A 19186-nucleotide genomic window follows, 5' to 3' on the forward strand; every position below is an offset into this window, starting at 1 on the left:
ATTTCAAGAACTCCCTCACCTCACCCTACCCACTCCCGACTCCAGTCAGTTGTCACTTTGCACCTTAACTCTCTTCCTCTTCTTCCCCGCATCGGAATTCACGCTCCCCGTAGAAGCAGGGGGGTAGACAGGCGGCTCGGGGAGATGTCGGCCGCAGCAGCGACGGTGGCCGAGAGGCAGGCATCGGCGGAGGTAGAGGAGGGTGAGTGCACGACGCCGACGGCGGCACCGCCGGCCTCGGACAAGGCATTCTTCATCCCCCCGAATCTTGAAGCGGTCTTCGCCGTCCGTCAGGCGTACTGATAGCTGATAGCCATNCGGTGCAGACTGCGGCACCGCCGGCCTCGGACAAGGCATTCTTCATCCCCCCGAATCTTGAAGCGGTCTTCGCCGTCCGTCAGGCGTACTGATAGCTGATAGCCATAACCGTTGTGCCTAGGCCTCTTTCTGCCTTTTCTTCTGTTTTTTTTTTTTCTTTTTAATTAGTGTCGCGTTACGATTAATGCTGTATACTAGATTAGATGTGAAAATTGTAGAAACGAAAAGGAAAAAGACTCTTTGTTCTGTGTCTAAAACATTTACATCTGATGATACAACAAACAATCTCTCTCTCTCTCTCTCTCTCTCTCTCTCTCTCTCTCTCTCTCTCTCCCCTCAGAGTAACTGTGAAAGATTCAACTCACCAGATGAATGGCTCAAAATTTGTCCAACAGCTGCTCGAAAGATCGAAAACAACCACGACGGTGTGATTCTCTGCATTTTCTGATCGACAAAAACTACGCGGTTTGCGCGGCGCCGATTGGATTAGCATCGCTGTCGGCCGCTTCGCCTTTCGGCTCTTTCTTTTGGGAGTCATCGCCCTCCTCTTGCTTCTTCACCATCATCGGTTGGAACTGCAAAAAACAACGAAAAAAAGTTTTAAAAAAAAGGTATATAAATTAAGTCCATGTTAGTGATATAAATATGTAAGAAAAGCGAGGTATATTGTGAGTGTCAATAAATTCTAATGGTGAGTGAATTTACTGCGTACGTAAGAAAGACGAACCTGGTACACAGAATAAATAACGTTTCTTCGGATTTGAGCCATCATATCTAAGAAGAGATTATATCCCTCGAGCTTATACTCGATCAGGGGATCTCGCTGAGCGTATCCTCGTAATCCCACGGCTTGCTGGACGAACTTGAGGGCTTGCAAGTGCTCTTTCCATAGCCGGTCGATGTTGCTCAAGATTAGGAACCTCTCGGCTTCTTTCATCAGTCCCGGCGCTTGTTTCTCGACGATCTCCTGAAAATAGATAGAGAAGTTACAAATGAAAAGAATTAGTATGTGGCTGTGGGAAACATGTAGTTTAAGTTGCACAAAGAATTGAAACCATGGCTTCTACGAGTTGTCATGGAATAAAGATCAGTTCAAGAAGTTCAAAACTTTCCGAGTTCAAAGACGAATATTCTTTTTACAGATCCACTATCATTCTGATTGATGCAGGCCGCGTGGTTCTTCTTTGAAGTATACATATCCTTCTTGAAATTTTTAAGCACAACAACCAGAAGCGTCTCAAGAATTGAAATTTTTAAGCCCAGTTCCTTCCAAGTTATTCATGAATAACGATTGGGCCGAGAAGAATGAGACATAACTTTCTTTATTCAAACAAAATTCTTTATTGCCGATCGTATGCCCTTTTAACTAATGCAGGCATTAAACTATTTTATTTTTATTTTTATTTTTTACTACCAGCATGACATACAGTTCATACATTAAACATGTAAGTTCTTCAATGAAACAAAAAATAACAGATCATTACTGAGAGACTTACGGATTTCTGAAAGTATGCTTCACGACCTCGCAAGCGCAAATAATCCCTCAAGTCCTCATAGCTTGAGCATTTACTTTGCAGCAATTCCGGTGTTAAGTCATTCAATAAATAGCAATACCTGCCAATATAATATTAACAGTGAGGTAATGTATTCTCATATTAAAAGCTGAATACGCAAAACCCATTCAATTATAATTTATACACTTCTCAAAACACGGCAAATTTGAAATTGCATCTTACTGTTGAAGTTTTGCAATCAGTTTGTCTAGTTCCCAATTTTCCCGGGGAGTATCCGGACCAATGTTTGCCTAATCATTTTGAAAACAAGAAAAAGAACAAAAAAATGGGGAATAAGATAGCAAGTACTTCAGATGTCATATTAAGCAATGCAATAGTGAAAATTATACACTCTGTAATTGTAATCGTCTTTTAATACCTCTAGAATATCGTCCATAGTAAGCTCAGCATACTCTACCATAAGAGACCGAAGGCTGTCAGATACAAGGGCCCGCCTTCTTTCGGCATACACACGGTCTCGTTGGCTGTTTAATACCTCATCATATTCAAATAACTGCTTTCTTATGTCGAAGAAGTAATTCTCAACCTTCCTTTGAGCTTCATCTAGTGCCTTTGTTAGCATCTTTGATTCGATTGGAAGGTCTTCGACTCTGAAAGCTCGCATGAGGCCCTATGATATTGCATGTTGGATTATTACTCTTAGCAAAGTGTTAAGGTAGATGCTCAACACCATTTATGATAACTGGTAAGTTAAAGAACAATCAGGTTTATGGGTGCAACATAGGTAGAAAACCTGTATTCTGTCTCCACCGAATATCCGGAATATGTTATCCTCCAGACTAAGGAAAAAACGAGAGCCTCCTGGATCACCTTGTCTGCCACTTCGACCACGAAGCTGTGAAGATGAAATATAATAAGCTGGGGAAATCAAAACGACAAGATGAAGAATTTTATTAAATTTCCTAATACCAAACTGGCATGTGCAGGGAATTTTTACCCCTTCAGATCAAACGAAATGCATCTATGACATCCTAATAAGAGTTAATGAATTTACATCTTCAAATCGAACAAATTTCAATTACATAATACTGAAAGATAGCACATGTGAAATTTATGTGCAAATTGGATTTCGCTCACAGCATATTGTTTCCATTTGATGTGCTGTATTTTCTTTACCTGATTATCAATTCTGCGAGATTCATGACGTTCTGTCCCAACAACATGAAGTCCACCTGCTGCAACAACCTGAATAAATGAATTTAAAAAAAACTTGAGCCCTCTTATTGTTTGCAGTTAATGCAACCTTAAATATTTATTGTACACGAAACGAACCTTCTTTTTTTCCTCCTCAGTATATACTTTATATTCTTCGACAATTCTTTTAAATGCATCCCTCAGCTTTGCAATGACTTCATCTCGTGTTGGTCCCTACACAAAGGAAAGATTTATGAAGTAAAAAAGGACGAAGAAACAATTACTATAGGCCAAAGTTCCAAATAAATTGCCAAGAGAAAGCAGTTTATCTCTCACGACAGAACCATTAAGAATACCTAAACATATATAATCAAAATAACAAGTTTTCTCAATCCAGAAGTGAGAAGGAATAATTGGACTCCAAAAAATAGTTGTTACCCGCCACCTCCCATGCTATAAGAAAGAAAAAACAGAGCCTAGGATTTTCAAAAACATTCTGCAGCTCAAATTTCAACCTAATTAACAATATAGAGCAGATTATAATCAGTAGACATACTCAGATAAAACGTTGGAATTAGTTAGATTACCATTCAATCAGGCTGAGGAATTCTTTTCTAACGCCTTCAACCAAATTCAATCTTCAAGCAAAATTATTATAACCTATTACTTGGATTCAACCTATTCCAAGAAAAAGCTCGACGAATTTGAAAAGAAAACCGAAATGAAAATTTTCTGAGGTCTATGGTGCTAGCGGCACAGAACCATCCAATATTCACAAGAATTTCCACACCAATTCAGACTGATATTTATGATTGTTGATAGTTTATACCCCCTTTACATGAGCATTCTTCCATCATGAGAGCATTAGGTGAGTAGGGGTTAGGTTTTGAGAGATTCCCATCTTTGCACACCACTTCATTTATGGTAATATCTTTACTATGACTTCGCACATGGCAGTAAACTTCAAAGCTGAATCACGTGTATTGGCTGTCTTTTTCTAAGATGCAGAATGGGTTCTCTACAGGTTAATTAACAAGTAAATTTTTCTTTTCATTTTTATTTGAGTCCATTGTGGGTACTTGGATTTAATTTAGGTTAATTCTACTTAGTGTAAGTTAGTTTTAGGTATTCATGGATTGATGAATGAAATTGGTTTTCTACTGAAAAGTATCATAGTACCTCTACCACGGTCCGTCCTCTCTAATTTCTATTTCATTCTTTCTACATAAGGCTCTCTCTTTTATAATCCTGTTCAATATCTTGGTCCACCAAAACTTTTGTGTAAGATGATATGGGAAAATCCCTAATTTTATCCTGCATCGCATCCATTTCTTGATTTTCTTTTGGCCCTTGGACCTCATGGACTTTGTATTTTCGCTGTACAGTGCTAACAAGTACATGAAAGCTTATCAGTTTACATGCAAATCCTACCTTTTCACATGAGTAAGAGAGCCGCTCTTCTGCTTCTAGCTCGGTCAATGTTCTTTGTCCCCATGTCTTAACAGCCATTTCTACTGCATCTTTGGCCAATGATACAGTCTCTTTAGAAAGCTCACAAGGGAATAAGCTTTCACTCACCTAAAAGCATCACAAATAAGGTCATAAAGCATGTACAGTACTATGAGAGCCTTTTACATCTAATACCAATTGCTAATTACTGAATTCAATAACTCTACCTTCCATGTCTTCCTTGGAGGTAGTTTCTTCACAGACACAAACACACCCTCTATTGGCTTGACAACCCTGCAGCATTTACTTCATCTTAGAATAGAGCAAACAGCAATGAGATTTGCATGCATAGTGATTGCAGTTGAGTTAGGACCACTTGCCTATGCTCTATACATGACAAGGGGAGAACAAGGGGATAACTTGAGTTATCCCTTATACTGCTAAATGCAGTCTTTGTTTTGAATAAAAAAAGAAATGTGTAGGAATAGTGTTGTGATCAAATCAGGTTATTTGACGATAAAAGAGAAACTGCTATTCTAGCCAACCACTCGAATTGTGCTATCCCTCACTTTGCACCTAGATATCCCTATAATTAGTGCAGTAATTTTATCATTACTTTAATGATAACACAAAGGAGAATCGCCAATGGTAAACAACAATGAGAATGATTTAACTAAAGCATTCTCATTGTTGAAGTATTAGTCTGATTATTCTAGAATAAAATGGTTTGACTAAAACAGGAAGAATAAGAGGAACATATTATCCCCCTGTTGTCCCCGAAACAAATGATGTCCAGAAAAACAGCAGAACACTTTCACCAAAGAATAATAGACCACTCAGATGGAAAATTTAGAACATGTAGAATGGCTAAAAATCAGACCTGAAAAAGAAGTTAAATATAAAAGAATACCTTGGCATAAGCATTTCACGTAGCTTCAGCCTCGCCATAAATTCAGCATTGCCACCAAGAATGATATCCGTACCACGCCCAGCCATATTGGTCGCAATTGTCACTGCACCAAGACGTCCACTTTGTGCTACAATTTCTGCTTCCCTCTCAACGTTTTCTGGTTTCGCATTTAGGACCTTCAAAAGAACAACTTCAGAAAAAGACTTCTAAAAATTCTTTTTTATTCTAAGTCTTCTTGTGATACTGACATGTCAAATTTAATGCCAGGATCAGTATTGGATACTACATTTCTTTGGCCATGTTAATCAAATCAGAATGCAAGTGGTGCGAGTAGAGAGAGATGCAATTTAAACCTCACCTCATGAGGGATTCCAGCTTCACGCAACTGTTCAGATAAAGCATCGCTTTGCTCGACACTTGTAGTACCAACAAGCACAGGTCGGCCAGTTTTGTTCATTCTCGCTATCTCCACAAGCACGGCACGCCATTTCCCGTTTGTTGCCCTAAAAACTACATCTGACTCATCCTGCAAAAGGAAGAATGTAAACATATAAAATAGTGTCCAAGATGTTATAGAGGCAGTGATATGTAAAACCACTTATTATGATCTCAGATATGTATATAAGCTTCAGAAAACTGCAACAGAGAATAAGATTGGCATAGTTCAGTGAAACAAAGAAGTTGCTATTGAGATATTAGTAATAGAGCAAGAAAACCAGTTAGCAAGGAGCTAAGAAGTCATTTCATAGCAGAAATAAGAGATGAAAATTGTTGGATGATCGTATATTTTGAATAGCTACAAAGCAGCGCATTGCAGATGCCAGCTCATTGTCAGACTCTGCTATAAATAGACCACAACTAATGATCAGTATTTGATTAAACCAGATTCAGAGTAACTTCGCAACATGAGGTCATTTTAGTGAAAACTCATAAGAAGAGTATGGCATGTTTGCAGATGCTAACTGCTAAGCTTTCATAAGAAGTAAAGCCTTGAAAAAAATTATACCTTTCTTATCATCGGTTTGTTTGTTGGAACAATTGTGACTTTTAATTTGTATATGCTCTCAAATTCTGTGCTCTCAGTAGCCGCAGTTCCCGTCATGCCGCAAAGTTTGGGAAACTGTCAGTTGACATGGGCTCAAGTTAGACATCTGAAGTAACTAACAAATTAAAGTAAATAGTTCATCAAAAGAAAGAAATAAGATCTCAAGATATATATAGAAGCTAGTTGGGTTATTTTGAGCACATCCAACTGGTTCGGTATAAAATGCACTAGATGAAAGAAAACTATCCATGTTTCTGTCCAGTTGTAACAAACCTAGCAAGTTTGGCCTTTCTGTCAGCTTCAAGTTCCAATTGGAATTTGATCTGCATTAACAGATTTGAATTGTTTTGAACACAGGTTTTGATCTAACTCGATCCAAAATCTGTTAGTCTGGGATTGAATTCAGGTTTCGGGTGGTCTAACTTTGATCAAACCCAAACATAATAAATTCTAATCCAAAGTTGAATTTAATGGGCTAATGCAACAGTCCTAACGGAAAACTAGAATTGCAACTTCAGGGCAAAGTGAGACAAACAAAACCACGAAGAACTAATTTGAGAATGCATTATACCACGGGACATTTTTTGAAGTTTACCCTTTATGTTTCTATATCAGAATTCAGTTCCAGGAAGGGAGAAAAAACTGAAGCATAGTCACCAGTCTCACCTGAAGAAAGAAATTCTGATAGCTTATTGATGCAAGTGTTACTGTTTCATTCTGAATGGGCACACCTTCTTTTGCTTCAACCGCCTGGTGAAGGCCATCACTCCATCGTCTGCCCTGCCAGAATTGTAGAAACATGAATTGATTTCGAAGAACATGGAAACACTATCTTTGACCAATTTGGAATTCAATATTTAATATGAGAAAATATATAAAACTCTAAGAAAAGAAAGAGTAAGAGACAGAATAAAATGAAAAGGCAAAACTCTATTATAAACAACAAAAAGAATTGGTGTTCAAAAACTTCAAATTAAAAAAAAAAAAGAAGGAAAAAGAAGGAAGCTAGGTACACATCCTATTTGCATAGTTTTTTAGCTACACAATGTCCTAATAAGAAGATCCCTTAGTGACATAACTGAATCATTTTAGCCTTGAAACAGATGGCAAATATGCTGGAGAACATTAAATTGGCAACACAAGAGGTGCACTCACTTGCATGACTCGACCTGTGAACTCATCCACAATGAGAACTTCCTTGCCACGAACAATGTAATTCACATCTCTAAGAAAGAGCTCCTTTGCTTTGATTGCATTTAGAACATATGAAGCCCACTGTTCCCGAGGATCATACAGATCTTTTATCTCCAATATTTCTTCAGCATCTTCGTAACCTTGTTCTGTAAGTAAAACATTTTTCTGCTTTTCATCAACCTGAAAATAACCTCATTAATGAGAACATAATTCTTATTATTGTAGTTACCTAAACAAAGGACGGAAATGAGGAAGACTTCATGTTCTAGCGAAATTCTAGCAAAATTAAAATCAAACTCCTAAGCAATAAGAACTGTAAATTGATTCTATAGAAGGCAAAAGAGTCACGTAATGCTCTGTTTCTTACAGTGTAGTGGATATCTCGCTCAAATGCTGCTGCAATCTTTGCTGCTTTATAGTAACGATCACTTGGCTTCTCAGCAAGGCCTGATATGATTAGAGGCGTTCTCGCTTCATCAATAAGAATAGAATCAACTTCATCAATTACACAGTAATTGAAGTCCCTCAAGACAAGCTCATCGACAGTCTGTGAATAATGAAGATGCAAACCTGTGTCAGGGAAAGCCTTGACATGTAAAATAAATTCAAAAAAAGAATTTACAACTAAACAGAAATGACCTGATAAAAAAGTCCATAAAAAATAAGAAGCTTAACAAGCACAGTAATAGATTGAAAACTTACCATGGCAAGATTATCCCTTAGAAAATCAAAGCCAAGCTCACTATTCGTGACATATGTTATGTCGCATGAATAATTCTCTCTCCTCTGCTCACTAGTCATATTTTCTGTAAACAATAGACATGACACAGAAGAATTGAACAATGTCAGCTAGTATACAAACAACCAAATTCAATAAAAGAACCAAAAAGTGCACTAAGAATAATGTTTCTTGTACAAAAGAATATATATATATATATATATATATACATATATATATATATATATATATGTAAATAGTGAATCAACAAAAAAGACACAATAAACTAGGCTTATAGCCATAATTGTAATGGACATAAGTTTTATCAAAAGTTGGCAATAAAATGAGATTAAACTATATCAAATCTTAAAATTGTGGCTAGATACTTTCCACCATCAAACAAGCTGTCTACAAGGATCGGCTATCTTTTCTATTTAATTTCTATTATATTGTTTGAGTTGCGCATGACTGGATTGAAGAACATTGAAACAATTATGAAATTATGATTGTTTAGGATAATTTCCCAAACCAGGCATCTTCTTCTAAATCTTTTCAGGTCATTTAGAATGTATAAACAAAAGATTAATTCCAAGTAAGATGTTAAATAAACATATCGTATAATTTGAGCATAAACTGAAATGAAGTGACATACGTTGGATTAGGCCAACCTGCAGTCCCAGAAATCTTGGAACTTGACCAACCCATTCACAGTCACGCCGTGCCAGGTAATCATTCACAGTGACAATATGAACTCCTTTCCCACTTAGTGCATTCAAATAAGCCGGCAGAATGGCAACAAGTGTTTTTCCTTCTCCAGTCCTCATCTCTGCTATTTCCCCTTTGTGAAGAACCATACCACCTAAACATCTCACAAATACACAAACATGAGCACTATAAATGTAAATGATTTAAAAAGTATTTAGACTGCTAATTAAGCTTAATCCAGCATGCCTCAACAAGGGCTATATATGCAAAATACCACTCAACATAATGTAAAATAGAAGTTGATTTCACTCACCACCTACTAGGATTATTAATCAGTACCTACTAGCCAGGTTCTCAAATCAGATCAAATGTTGTCATCCAATGTTTCAGGATAAGTTTTTCTACTTTCCTCAATAATGTTAATGAAAGTATGGATCAAACTAATAATTTTCTCACACTCCGAAGAAATTCATGATTACATTGGCTATTCTCTAAATTGATCCTTTTTTTTAATGACTCAAACCCTCAGTGCAAACTGCGCTACCCAGGAATATGGGAAAGCCTTAATCCTCATATAGGAATCTTCCACATATCAAAAAGTTTTCCACAACATTCCATCTTTCCCTCCCCTTTTTCTTTTTTTTTTTTCAATTTCTTTTAATGTATTCAGATTACAAACTTTTCCTTGGAAAGAAAAATATCCTGAGATGCAGCAAATTCTAATGATAACTTCTCCAATTTAACAAGCTAATCAATCCTAAGAGACTTGAATAAACAGGAACAAACTCAGGAGATAAAGTCTATTTATGAACAATATAACATTTTTAAGATGAAACTATGCGCATGGCATGGTAAGAAAATACATTCCATGTCACATTCAATACTGGATTGAGCATATATACTTTAACAAGAGCTGGACATAAGATAACCACCAACAATGAAAAGAAAATACCTATTAGCTGTACATCGAAAGGACGAAGACCCAATACTCTCTTAGAAGCTTCTCTCACCACAGCAAATGCTTCCTGCAATCAAAGCAACATATACCGAAGGTTTTAGAATTTCTGATTTTACTACCCAGCCTTAAATATCTCGAAGTATGTACATGAACTTTCGAAGATTCTAATCCTAACATTACAGTAATTTGGAACATTTTTGGCCAAATAAACTCTTAAGCAACTGAATAATCTATGAAATTACTAAAGTTATCAAAAATGTTACAACTACAAAAAAAGTATAAGATTACTGCTAAAATTAGAAGCTATTTCAAAATGAGCTATGTAATCCAGGTATTATGTATTCTCACAGGTAGAAGAGAATCCAGAGACTCATCATTCCGAGCCCTCTCCTTCAACACCGCCGTTCTCTCCCTCAGATCGGAATCCGACAACCGCAACATCTCCGGCTCCATCGCGTTGATCGCCGCGACTGTCTCAGCATACCTTTGCCTCGTCGCCTCCCCCGTATCGGCTCCTCCGAAGAGCCCCCCCAATAGCCCACCCAGCGACGCCCTCGCCGCCCCCGCAAAACGCCGTTCTGAGCCCCGCGGCGCGGTACGCGCCGCGAAAACCCTAGATTTGAGTCTCCGGCCATAAAAACCGGTTCCAAGCTCGGATTTGGGGGCGAATTGGGGGTGGGAGAAGAGGATGCGGCGGGGGATCCGGGGGGGCGTCGCCGTTGTTGTGGGGGTGGAGAGTGGTGACGCGGCCATTTTTGGGCGGGGATTTGGCTAGGGTTTGGGTTTTATGGAGGGATTTACGGATCAAAATTGGATTTTTTACGCCATTTTTAGGGGAATTTGGTTTCTCCGTGAGCTTGTGTGCTTTATGTGGAGGGAAAACGAGGAGAGAGAACGAAGGATAAGGTGCGTAGTGTTGCCTCTGGATTTTTCATGATAAATTTATATACATAACCCCTACAAGTAAGTAAAATTACATAACTACCCCTGCAAACTGCAAAGTGGATATTTGCATATACCCTCCTGTAATGCTGTTTATTTGTGGAAACGCCCTTTTCAGGGGTCTTTATGCATAGATATCCCTCGGTTTTGCATCTACATCCAATGAACAGGATCAAATATTTAAAATTGTGAGGGGGGCAAGCGTAAACACCAATTCTCCTAGCCGTTTGGTTAGGGAATAGGGATAGGAATAGGCCCTTATCCCCCCCTTTATATCCAAACACTAATTTTTTAGCCGAGAATAGTAGTTCTCGGTTATCCCCACCAACATCTCCATTTTTTATACAAAACTTCTTAATATTTTTCTTATCCCCGGGAACAACTCAATTTTCATCCAAATGCTATTTTTCTTATCCCCATATTTATATTTATCCCTGTAATAGCTAGTTCTTGCTTATTCCCGAACCAAACGGTAGGGTAATTGCATAATTTGTAGGGACATGTATAGACGTGACATGGAGTGTTACCGAAAATTTATTAATAAAAAATATTGCCCACACTTGATGACACGAAATATTTATTTTTTTAACAATAAAATGTTTTAATTACTTATTTGTATCTTTATAATTTTTTTTGAATTTTATTGGAAAAACTGCTTACTAGTTCAAAAAAAAATTTAAACTGTGCCACAAGAACGAAACCAAATCGTGCCAAATCGTGCCAATATTTTATTAATACGATACGATACGATAGATACGATCTGTAGTCCGTGTTGATGCACGCTTAAATTTTTATCTTAATACTCTAAATTATAAGGCTTGACGATGTCAATTATCAAATGGAATGCTCAATCTCTAAAACATCATAGCATCCCTGTACATCACCTTTTTTGCTCCCTGTTGCAGTATAAATTCTTTGATTATTGATGAATCAATTCTTATTCTTTCATTCCAGGTGACCTCCTTGATGTTGACCCCAGCAATTAAATTGGCTACAGAGCACAATCAGAAACCAAAATTCTAAAATGACTCTTTTACAGTCCCTAATCTGTATTCATCCACCATTTCAACCACCATTGAACAACTCAAGTTCTCCCAAATTTGTCACCACAAATCTGAATACAAGTATCTTGCTGTTGGTGATTCTGCGAAGTATAATCGCGGCGACCCAGCGTGCGAAGAAAGAATTCTGCAAAATGGCGTCTCCGATGGTTTCTCCTTAGCTCGGTTCGGGCGGCACCAATTTCAGGCTACGCATCCACTCGCAGAAGCTGTAGTCGTCGAAGTGAATGAAGCTGCTCTTTAGCCGCGCCCTCTGATCCAGAGTTAGCGTCCGCAATTGAGGAAACCTCGCCTCCTGAGACCAATGGGGGCAAAAAAGCACGAGAGCGAATAATTTTACTTTCTTTTGATATTCGTATTACCCTTCTCTTTTTTATTACAAGATCGAAAGGAACCTCTAAAAGAGGCTATGAACACAAAATAATCGAGAAGAACATTAGTATACCTGCTCATATGTAGGATCCTTGTGCGCCGGTATCAATCGAGACACAAAGTAGCGAGCCTGAGAGCTCCCCTCCTGTAGCAACATTCGAGCAAATCAAGAGACATCAATGAATTTCTTTACAAATGTTGGATAAACATTTCATTTGGTAATAAATCAATTTATTAATGAAACATCAATAAATAGTCAACTTTGAGACAATTTGATGATTAAATAGATGATGTAGAAAAGAGGGGAAAAAAAAAAAAGTTCTATGAGTACTTCAAATACCTTGTATCTAGATCTTGTTTGATGGTGTCAAAAAAATGAGACTTTTTAAGTACCAACCCCCATGCACTATCAGGTAGTGGACAGTACCTCACTTCTTTATGTAAATATACTAAAATATAGCATTACATATATAAGGGAAGCAAGTAGTAATAATAACAGAAACAGATGAGAATATTCCGCATCTTAATGCAAATCATTTATCAATTATCATACTTTCCTAGAAAAGTGTTCCAGAAGAAGGAGAAAAAGCAAGAGCAAGTGTATTAGAACTGACTTTGAATGCAAGAATCCGCGGAGCTGGAAACCGGTGCTCACTAAGCTCTTCGGCCAGCGTTCTACATGCAGCTAAAGCTGCTGCGCTCTTTCCTTCTTGAGCTGCTAACTCAGCACCCTGAATATAATCAACAGCAAATAACATAATTACAGATATGCCTATGGATCAGCAATAAATACCATCAATATCTGCCTTTGGCCCTGCCTAATTAAGAACTCCTAGAGTTTGTAATAAATCTAATCTACCTACCCCATCACCCACTTCAAGAATAAATAAAAAGTTCAGACACGAAGGGAACAAAGAAGATGAAGAAGCCGATAAACTGAATGTGGAAATCAAGATTACAAGCAATAGCATTTCATACGAATTTCAAAACTGGGAATTACAATAATCCGAATCTACAGACAGTAGTGCTCTAAAAGGCATCTGATTGGTCAAAAATATTGAACCAATAACAATACACAACTCACCGAGAGTCGATCACTTTAGTTTCTCATGCACGCAAAAGCAGAAAAACCAAAGCACGGAAAAAAGAGGATGGTCGACATGCTTCTCAATATTATCAAAAAATTGACTTCACGAGTGGGAAAAGGAGATAACGAATGAAGGATTGGAGTTGCCTACTTGAACATTCAGGAAAATGCTAGAAGGATTACAAATTAAATTAAGGTACCAATCTGATCAGAAAACCAATTCTGAGAAACGTTGGTAATCACCAATAGAAAATCAAAAACAGCTTCAAATATTCTACAACAAACACTGATATGCAGCTGCAATTATCAATGAGAAGTTTGAAAGAATAAGCGTACTGGCCAGCAACGAAACAAAGAAGAGGTCATGGATAACATACCAACCATATGAAAATATCCGTTCCATGGTCAAGCACTACTGCAGCATTAGATTGCATGGCAAGATCGTATGCCGGCAGCTCCTCAAAAGTGCCGCCTTCGCGATGCATCAGACAACGCGGTGCCGCCATGCGGAGAGATAAATCAAATGATGCATTCAAGAATAAATTCCTCAATACAGACCTTTCATCTTCATGCCCAACTATGTTTCCTAAAAGCGGGCCCCTCCTCAGATGAAACAAGTACTCAGGTAGAGACGATAACTCTTTTGGGAAACGATAAACCTTTGATTTCGGCATTTGAGACCCAAATTTAAGAGCAATATCCTTAACCCTTTCATCCACTGTAAGCCTCATATCAACAGCATCAGAAGAAGTTTTAGCATGCAAGAGGGTTCTCTTACCAGTAAGGACAGCAGCCACATCATCTTGTACACTCCCAAGATAACTTGACACACTATCAACTGTAGGGAGCCTCACAGTGATCGCTCTAGAAATGTCTGCTCGATATGCATTAGAATAACGAACAGCAAACTGGAAGTAGACGAAATCATTCTTAATGTCGCTTTTTGTTTCCATGGAGATCGCAAAACTCTGAGTTTCTTCAACGCTATGCATCTGAATGCAACAAGAAGCATCATTCTTGAATGTTTCATGAGAATCAGCAGGTGCTTCTTCTCCAGGCCCTATAACTTGGGTCACAAGAATATCATCGGAACACCGTATCTCGAATAAACCGTGTGACCCAGCAGCCCTAGTAGAAGCTCTTTGCAAATTAACCCCAAAAGCCTCACCAAAATCGTCGTGAAGTATTAGCACGCCACCCGAACTCTTCGCCAGTGGCTGGAGAATTGGAACCCGAACAGGACAAGTCCCCGCACAGAGTATATCGACTACAGTGTCATGTCGGTGTGCTTCATGGCCTAAATGCTCCATCCACTTCATTGCAGTCTTTTCCATGTATGCATAATTAGGATGGTTAAAAGAATGGGGCACAGATCCGGGTCCATAAGTATTTGGGCCCCCTGCACAAACCAGTATCCTACAACTGCCTCCAGACCGTTTAATGATTCCACGTGACATCTCAATCGATGGCCCTTGAATTATTGCTAGGGCAACCTCCACCGCTGTGCCAAGGCATCGATCCCTCGAAGCTTCAGGCAAGCTGAGTTTGTACGGTCGCAGTGCAGAAAAGATGGTGTGGGCAACAGGCAGTGAAGCATGTATAGGCGACAAGTAAATACCAGCACCGTAAATAAGCGCCTTTATAGAATCTTGGGTTGGAGATTTGCTTCCTGGAAGCACATCAGCGGACACCATTGACCCCTCAGAAAAATCATAGACTGATACAGTTCGTCCATATGAAATTATACCAATTCTTGTAGTGGGGGGGAGTGAGTCGACAAAAGCATGTAAAGAACCTTGTAGATGTTGTAAATGTGCTTCATCTAAGCATTCATCTATGACAAGAAAAATTGGACCCAACATTCTTGAGTCGGAGACAGGAATCAATCCTGGCCTTCTATCGCCAGCTTGAACATAATCAATGGCTGAAGATGAAAGCTCTGCTATATGAAGAAGGTCCTCCTTACTGGGGACTATGTATTCCCCATCGCTGCTGTTTAGTTTCTTACAAATTACACATTGCCATTGGCCTGAACCAATCAAAATTTCACAGTACAGGTTGGCATAAGCTCCACAGTTTTGGCAACGATGAGGTTCACGTTGCACTACCTCAGGTCCAGGGGCGACTTCCCTCCCAGGAGAAACCAATGCTCCAAATCCCAAGCTTGAGACGTTTGCTTGTTTTCTACGTTTCAAGACCTAAAGGAAGAGAAAATAGCATGCACAACAAAAGTAATATGAGACAATCAAGGACAGTTAAAACACTTGCAATGTGAAGTTATTTCTAGCAAATCTGTTCGCTGATAAAAGGCAAAGCAATTTGAAGCTATGCAAGCCATGTGAAGCAAAACTTTCAATATGCCCTTGTGGAGCAGCCTGATTTCACCAATACACAGTGCTTCAGCCATCATAAAATGTCATAGGAATCGAGCACATGATATTCATGTGGCTTATTAAAGTATTTCTAAAACAGAAAATAAATAATTGAAGTAGTTAAATCTTTGTTTACAGCAACTCTATCAAGTCGCATTAATGTCACATGCTCAAACTTTAACGGAATTTAACAAAGAGCCCAACCGACAACCTTGTGTGGCAACATATTATTGCACAATCATCAGGCTACCACATTATGATGAAAGGAGCAGAGAAGAACATATTCTTACCTTGTGTGCAGAAAAGAGCACATAGGGCGACTCGAAAGTCGACTCATCAACACTGGCAGGATGGTGCAAAGGCAATTCATGCGATCCATTAGAATAGTGTGGCGAAGAAGATGTCGGTAAAGATGAGCCCCCCGAGAAAGCCACAGGCTGAGGAGAAACTGGTGAAGTACGGAATGGCACAGCAGCAGGCCGCAATGGGGAAGAGAAAACAGGTGGACCAGGAGGTGTACTGAATTGGGTTAGAGGGCTGCCTGTTTGAAGCCCCTCGCCCGGTAATGAGCTTGGCGTTCTTGATGAAGACAGTAGGATTTGGTCTTGATAAGGTCTCTGAGGAGAGAAAGTTGTTGACGACGGAGAGGAGAATGTGGGAGGGGTTGGTCGCCTCTCAGGGTGCGGGGTGGTTGTGGTTTGGGAAGGGACTGGGGGAGTATACCCAGGAGGAACAGGCGGTGGCTTACTATCCATCTCTTATTAAATCCTATATAAAGATACACTTCTAAACTCTGTATACAGGAAAATAGCAATAACAATTGGGTTAATGAAGAAAACTAATCCACTCAAGAATCGCAGGAAATAAGAAAATTGCATCATCATTTTCACAAGGACTAAAAGAATGGAAGTTATCATCATAGATCCATGATTCTAAATAGAATAAAAGATAGGGAATTGGCAGATCTATCCATATCTATCAATCTGTATCTATATCTATATCTATCGTCTATTCTGTTCTTACAAGCAAGTATATTTGGTCATTTCCTAAATGATACATTTAACTCTCATAAGATCTTTCACATGCTCTTTTTCAATAACATTAGCATTTACAGTTCAAGTGGCAAGAGTAACAAGGTCAAATATATATGGACCTTCACTATATGATCCTGATATTTCAACTTGGGGCCTGTTTGGCCCTGTTGTAGGGTGCAAAGTTGTTCGATGAAATGTTGATCGAGTGGTGCTATAATTAAGTACACAATACTAATATATCCTCGGACCCAAGCTTCTTCCTGCAACAGACTCTGAAGCACCAAATTGGGGTTTATACTCTTGATGCTCAGAACCTATTTCTGCTTCTGATGCAGCAAAAGCTCCAGATTTTTCGCTGCTGTTGCTAAAAGCAGAAGCAGGGCCAAGCAGGATCTTAGTTCCAGAACTTGTCATACAAACACTTTAATTCCTAAATTCTCCTATATTGCGATGTTTCCTCGGTTTTTACCTATGAAATGATCTTTTCAACCCTGTTCCGACTACACTGATACAACACACTCATCCTACAACAGATCACCAAAAAATAACCAAAAATGCAACCTTTTCCTCCGGATTGAACGGGAAAACACCACGTGATAAACACCAAATCAGATCAGATCCACCCCATTCCCAAAAAGATCTATCAAAAAGAGAAAAATAAGCTAAAAATGGATCAACCCTAGCACCTCAAAAAGAGAAAAAAAAAAAAAACGAATTAGATCTACAAATTACCCAAAAAAGAGCAGAGATCGGGTTAGCGATTGTGAATCCAACGAAGGATCTACCTCACCTGCTTTGGAGAACCGATTTAGGATAAGAGCGCGCGGGGCCGAGCAATCGAATCGGGAAGCGCGAGGAGATGAAACAACGCCGAAGAGAGAGAGAGAGAGAGAGGGGCTCGGAATCGGCTCCGCGAGCGATGGCGTTTCTCTCTCCTTATTTTTTTTATTTTTACTACTTTTTTAATCGGCATTTACACTATGGTAAAAATGTAGTGGAATCCCTCCACTATGGCCTTTTCTGAAATTGCTCCCTCAACTTTATCTAAACCTTGGATCACCATGGTTAGTGATAATTCGAATTCGGCAAAAAGTCGATACGGGTATAATACGTATAAAATTTATTTTTTAATTTTAAAATTTGTTAAAAAAATAAGATAATATATATATTTAAACATAAAATTTATTTTTTATTCAGATTTTCAATAATTTGTGAATAATTCACAAATTATTTGACTAGTCAAAAAATTCGCGAATAATTTTCTTTCTTCGGAAAAAAATTCGTAAATGGACCGTTTAATTCGGATTTTTAATAATTCGCGAATTAACTAACAAAGGTTAGTGAACCTAAAATTTTGTAAAACTTTAGTAGTTCTAATGACTAGTTTAATTTATTATTTTCTTACCCTTTTATTTATAAATTTTAGTTAAAATTTTATGCCAGTTCTCGAGCTTTCAGTCAAGTTTTATGTGCTTTAAATTTCTAAAGTATAACATTCCAACTTCTTTTATTTTGAGAGAACAAAATTTTGAACTTCTGTTCGCTTTATTTTTTATTTTGTAAAAAAAATTATATGCACTTAATTTATTTGTATTTCTGTGCACCACAAATTTTCCGCTATTCTATTTATATTCATCTCATATTTTTATCGAATAGTTTAATTTTTATAGAAAAAATAATATAATTCAACAAATAATACCATTAAAATATGAGATAAATTAAGGTTCAATAGATGCACGATGTTTATTTGTAAGTATATAAGGATTACTTAAAATTCTTTTAAAGTTCTAAGCGTGGAATGTGGAATATTTTAGAAAAAGAAAAAAACTTTGCTAGAAGTTTAGGGACTAGGGCGTAAATTATACTTGTTAGAGGTGTTAGTTGCACCTATCCAGCTTAACTCCAACCTTTACATTTCCATTCTGATTTTTTCTTTTTTTCACAACAAGATTTCTAAATTTTACAATTTATTTTTCTTAAATCTTTATCATTTAAAATATTATTGGCTTTAATAAATTTTGGCATGTGAAAAGATTTGATATTGATATGGTACTAATGTCACAAATTTTGTTGGAATTAATAATATATTTAGCGATAGGACTAAATTAAAATAAATTATAAAAATACAGGCACTTTTTGGGAAAAGAAAAAAAAATGTACTAAAATAGAATAAGAGAAACGTTAGGGACCAATGGTGCAATTAACTACAAAAACTAGTTGCACGGCATGTAAAATAGAGATTTCGCATTAATGATCAAAATTGTTAAAGTTGATATGAAGTATTTAAAATATTCAAAAATTAAATTTTATAAA

General features: G+C 37.8%; 2 protein-coding genes across 4 annotated transcripts; both read right to left on the reverse strand.

Moving 5' to 3' along the window:
* Positions 525-10931, reverse strand: LOC109728004 (protein translocase subunit SECA1, chloroplastic). Its single transcript, XM_020258262.1, has 20 exons — positions 10354-10931; positions 10000-10072; positions 8995-9201; positions 8327-8430; positions 7992-8171; positions 7586-7804; positions 7097-7210; positions 6392-6505; positions 5744-5911; positions 5386-5561; positions 4703-4769; positions 4458-4604; positions 3165-3260; positions 3009-3077; positions 2626-2727; positions 2251-2502; positions 2055-2122; positions 1815-1932; positions 1046-1285; positions 525-893 (listed from the first exon to the last, which is right to left on the reverse strand). The coding sequence occupies exons 1-20, from the start codon at positions 10756-10758 to the stop codon at positions 777-779; spliced, it is 3036 nt and encodes a 1011-aa protein (XP_020113851.1). The 5' UTR covers positions 10759-10931; the 3' UTR covers positions 525-776.
* On the reverse strand, positions 11779-17822 carry LOC109728214 (protein transport protein SEC23). 3 transcript variants are annotated; one of them, XM_020258578.1, is made up of 7 exons: positions 17664-17815; positions 17435-17513; positions 16130-16632; positions 13845-15665; positions 12995-13111; positions 12454-12525; positions 11779-12303 (listed from the first exon to the last, which is right to left on the reverse strand). In XM_020258578.1, exons 3-7 carry the CDS (start codon positions 16592-16594, stop codon positions 12166-12168), a joined length of 2613 nt encoding a protein of 870 aa, XP_020114167.1. In that variant the 5' UTR covers positions 16595-16632; positions 17435-17513; positions 17664-17815; the 3' UTR covers positions 11779-12165. The 3 variants fall into 3 exon arrangements, 2 of the variants coding, with proteins under 2 accessions (XP_020114167.1, XP_020114166.1); XM_020258577.1 differs by lacking the exon at positions 17435-17513 and having other exon boundaries at positions 17664-17822; XR_002220935.1 differs by lacking the exons at positions 11779-12303; positions 17435-17513 and having other exon boundaries at positions 13849-15665; positions 17664-17822.

This window comes from Ananas comosus, linkage group 23 (assembly GCF_001540865.1).
Source record: "Ananas comosus cultivar F153 linkage group 23, ASM154086v1, whole genome shotgun sequence".
NCBI classification, from domain to species: Eukaryota; Viridiplantae; Streptophyta; class Magnoliopsida; order Poales; family Bromeliaceae; genus Ananas; species Ananas comosus.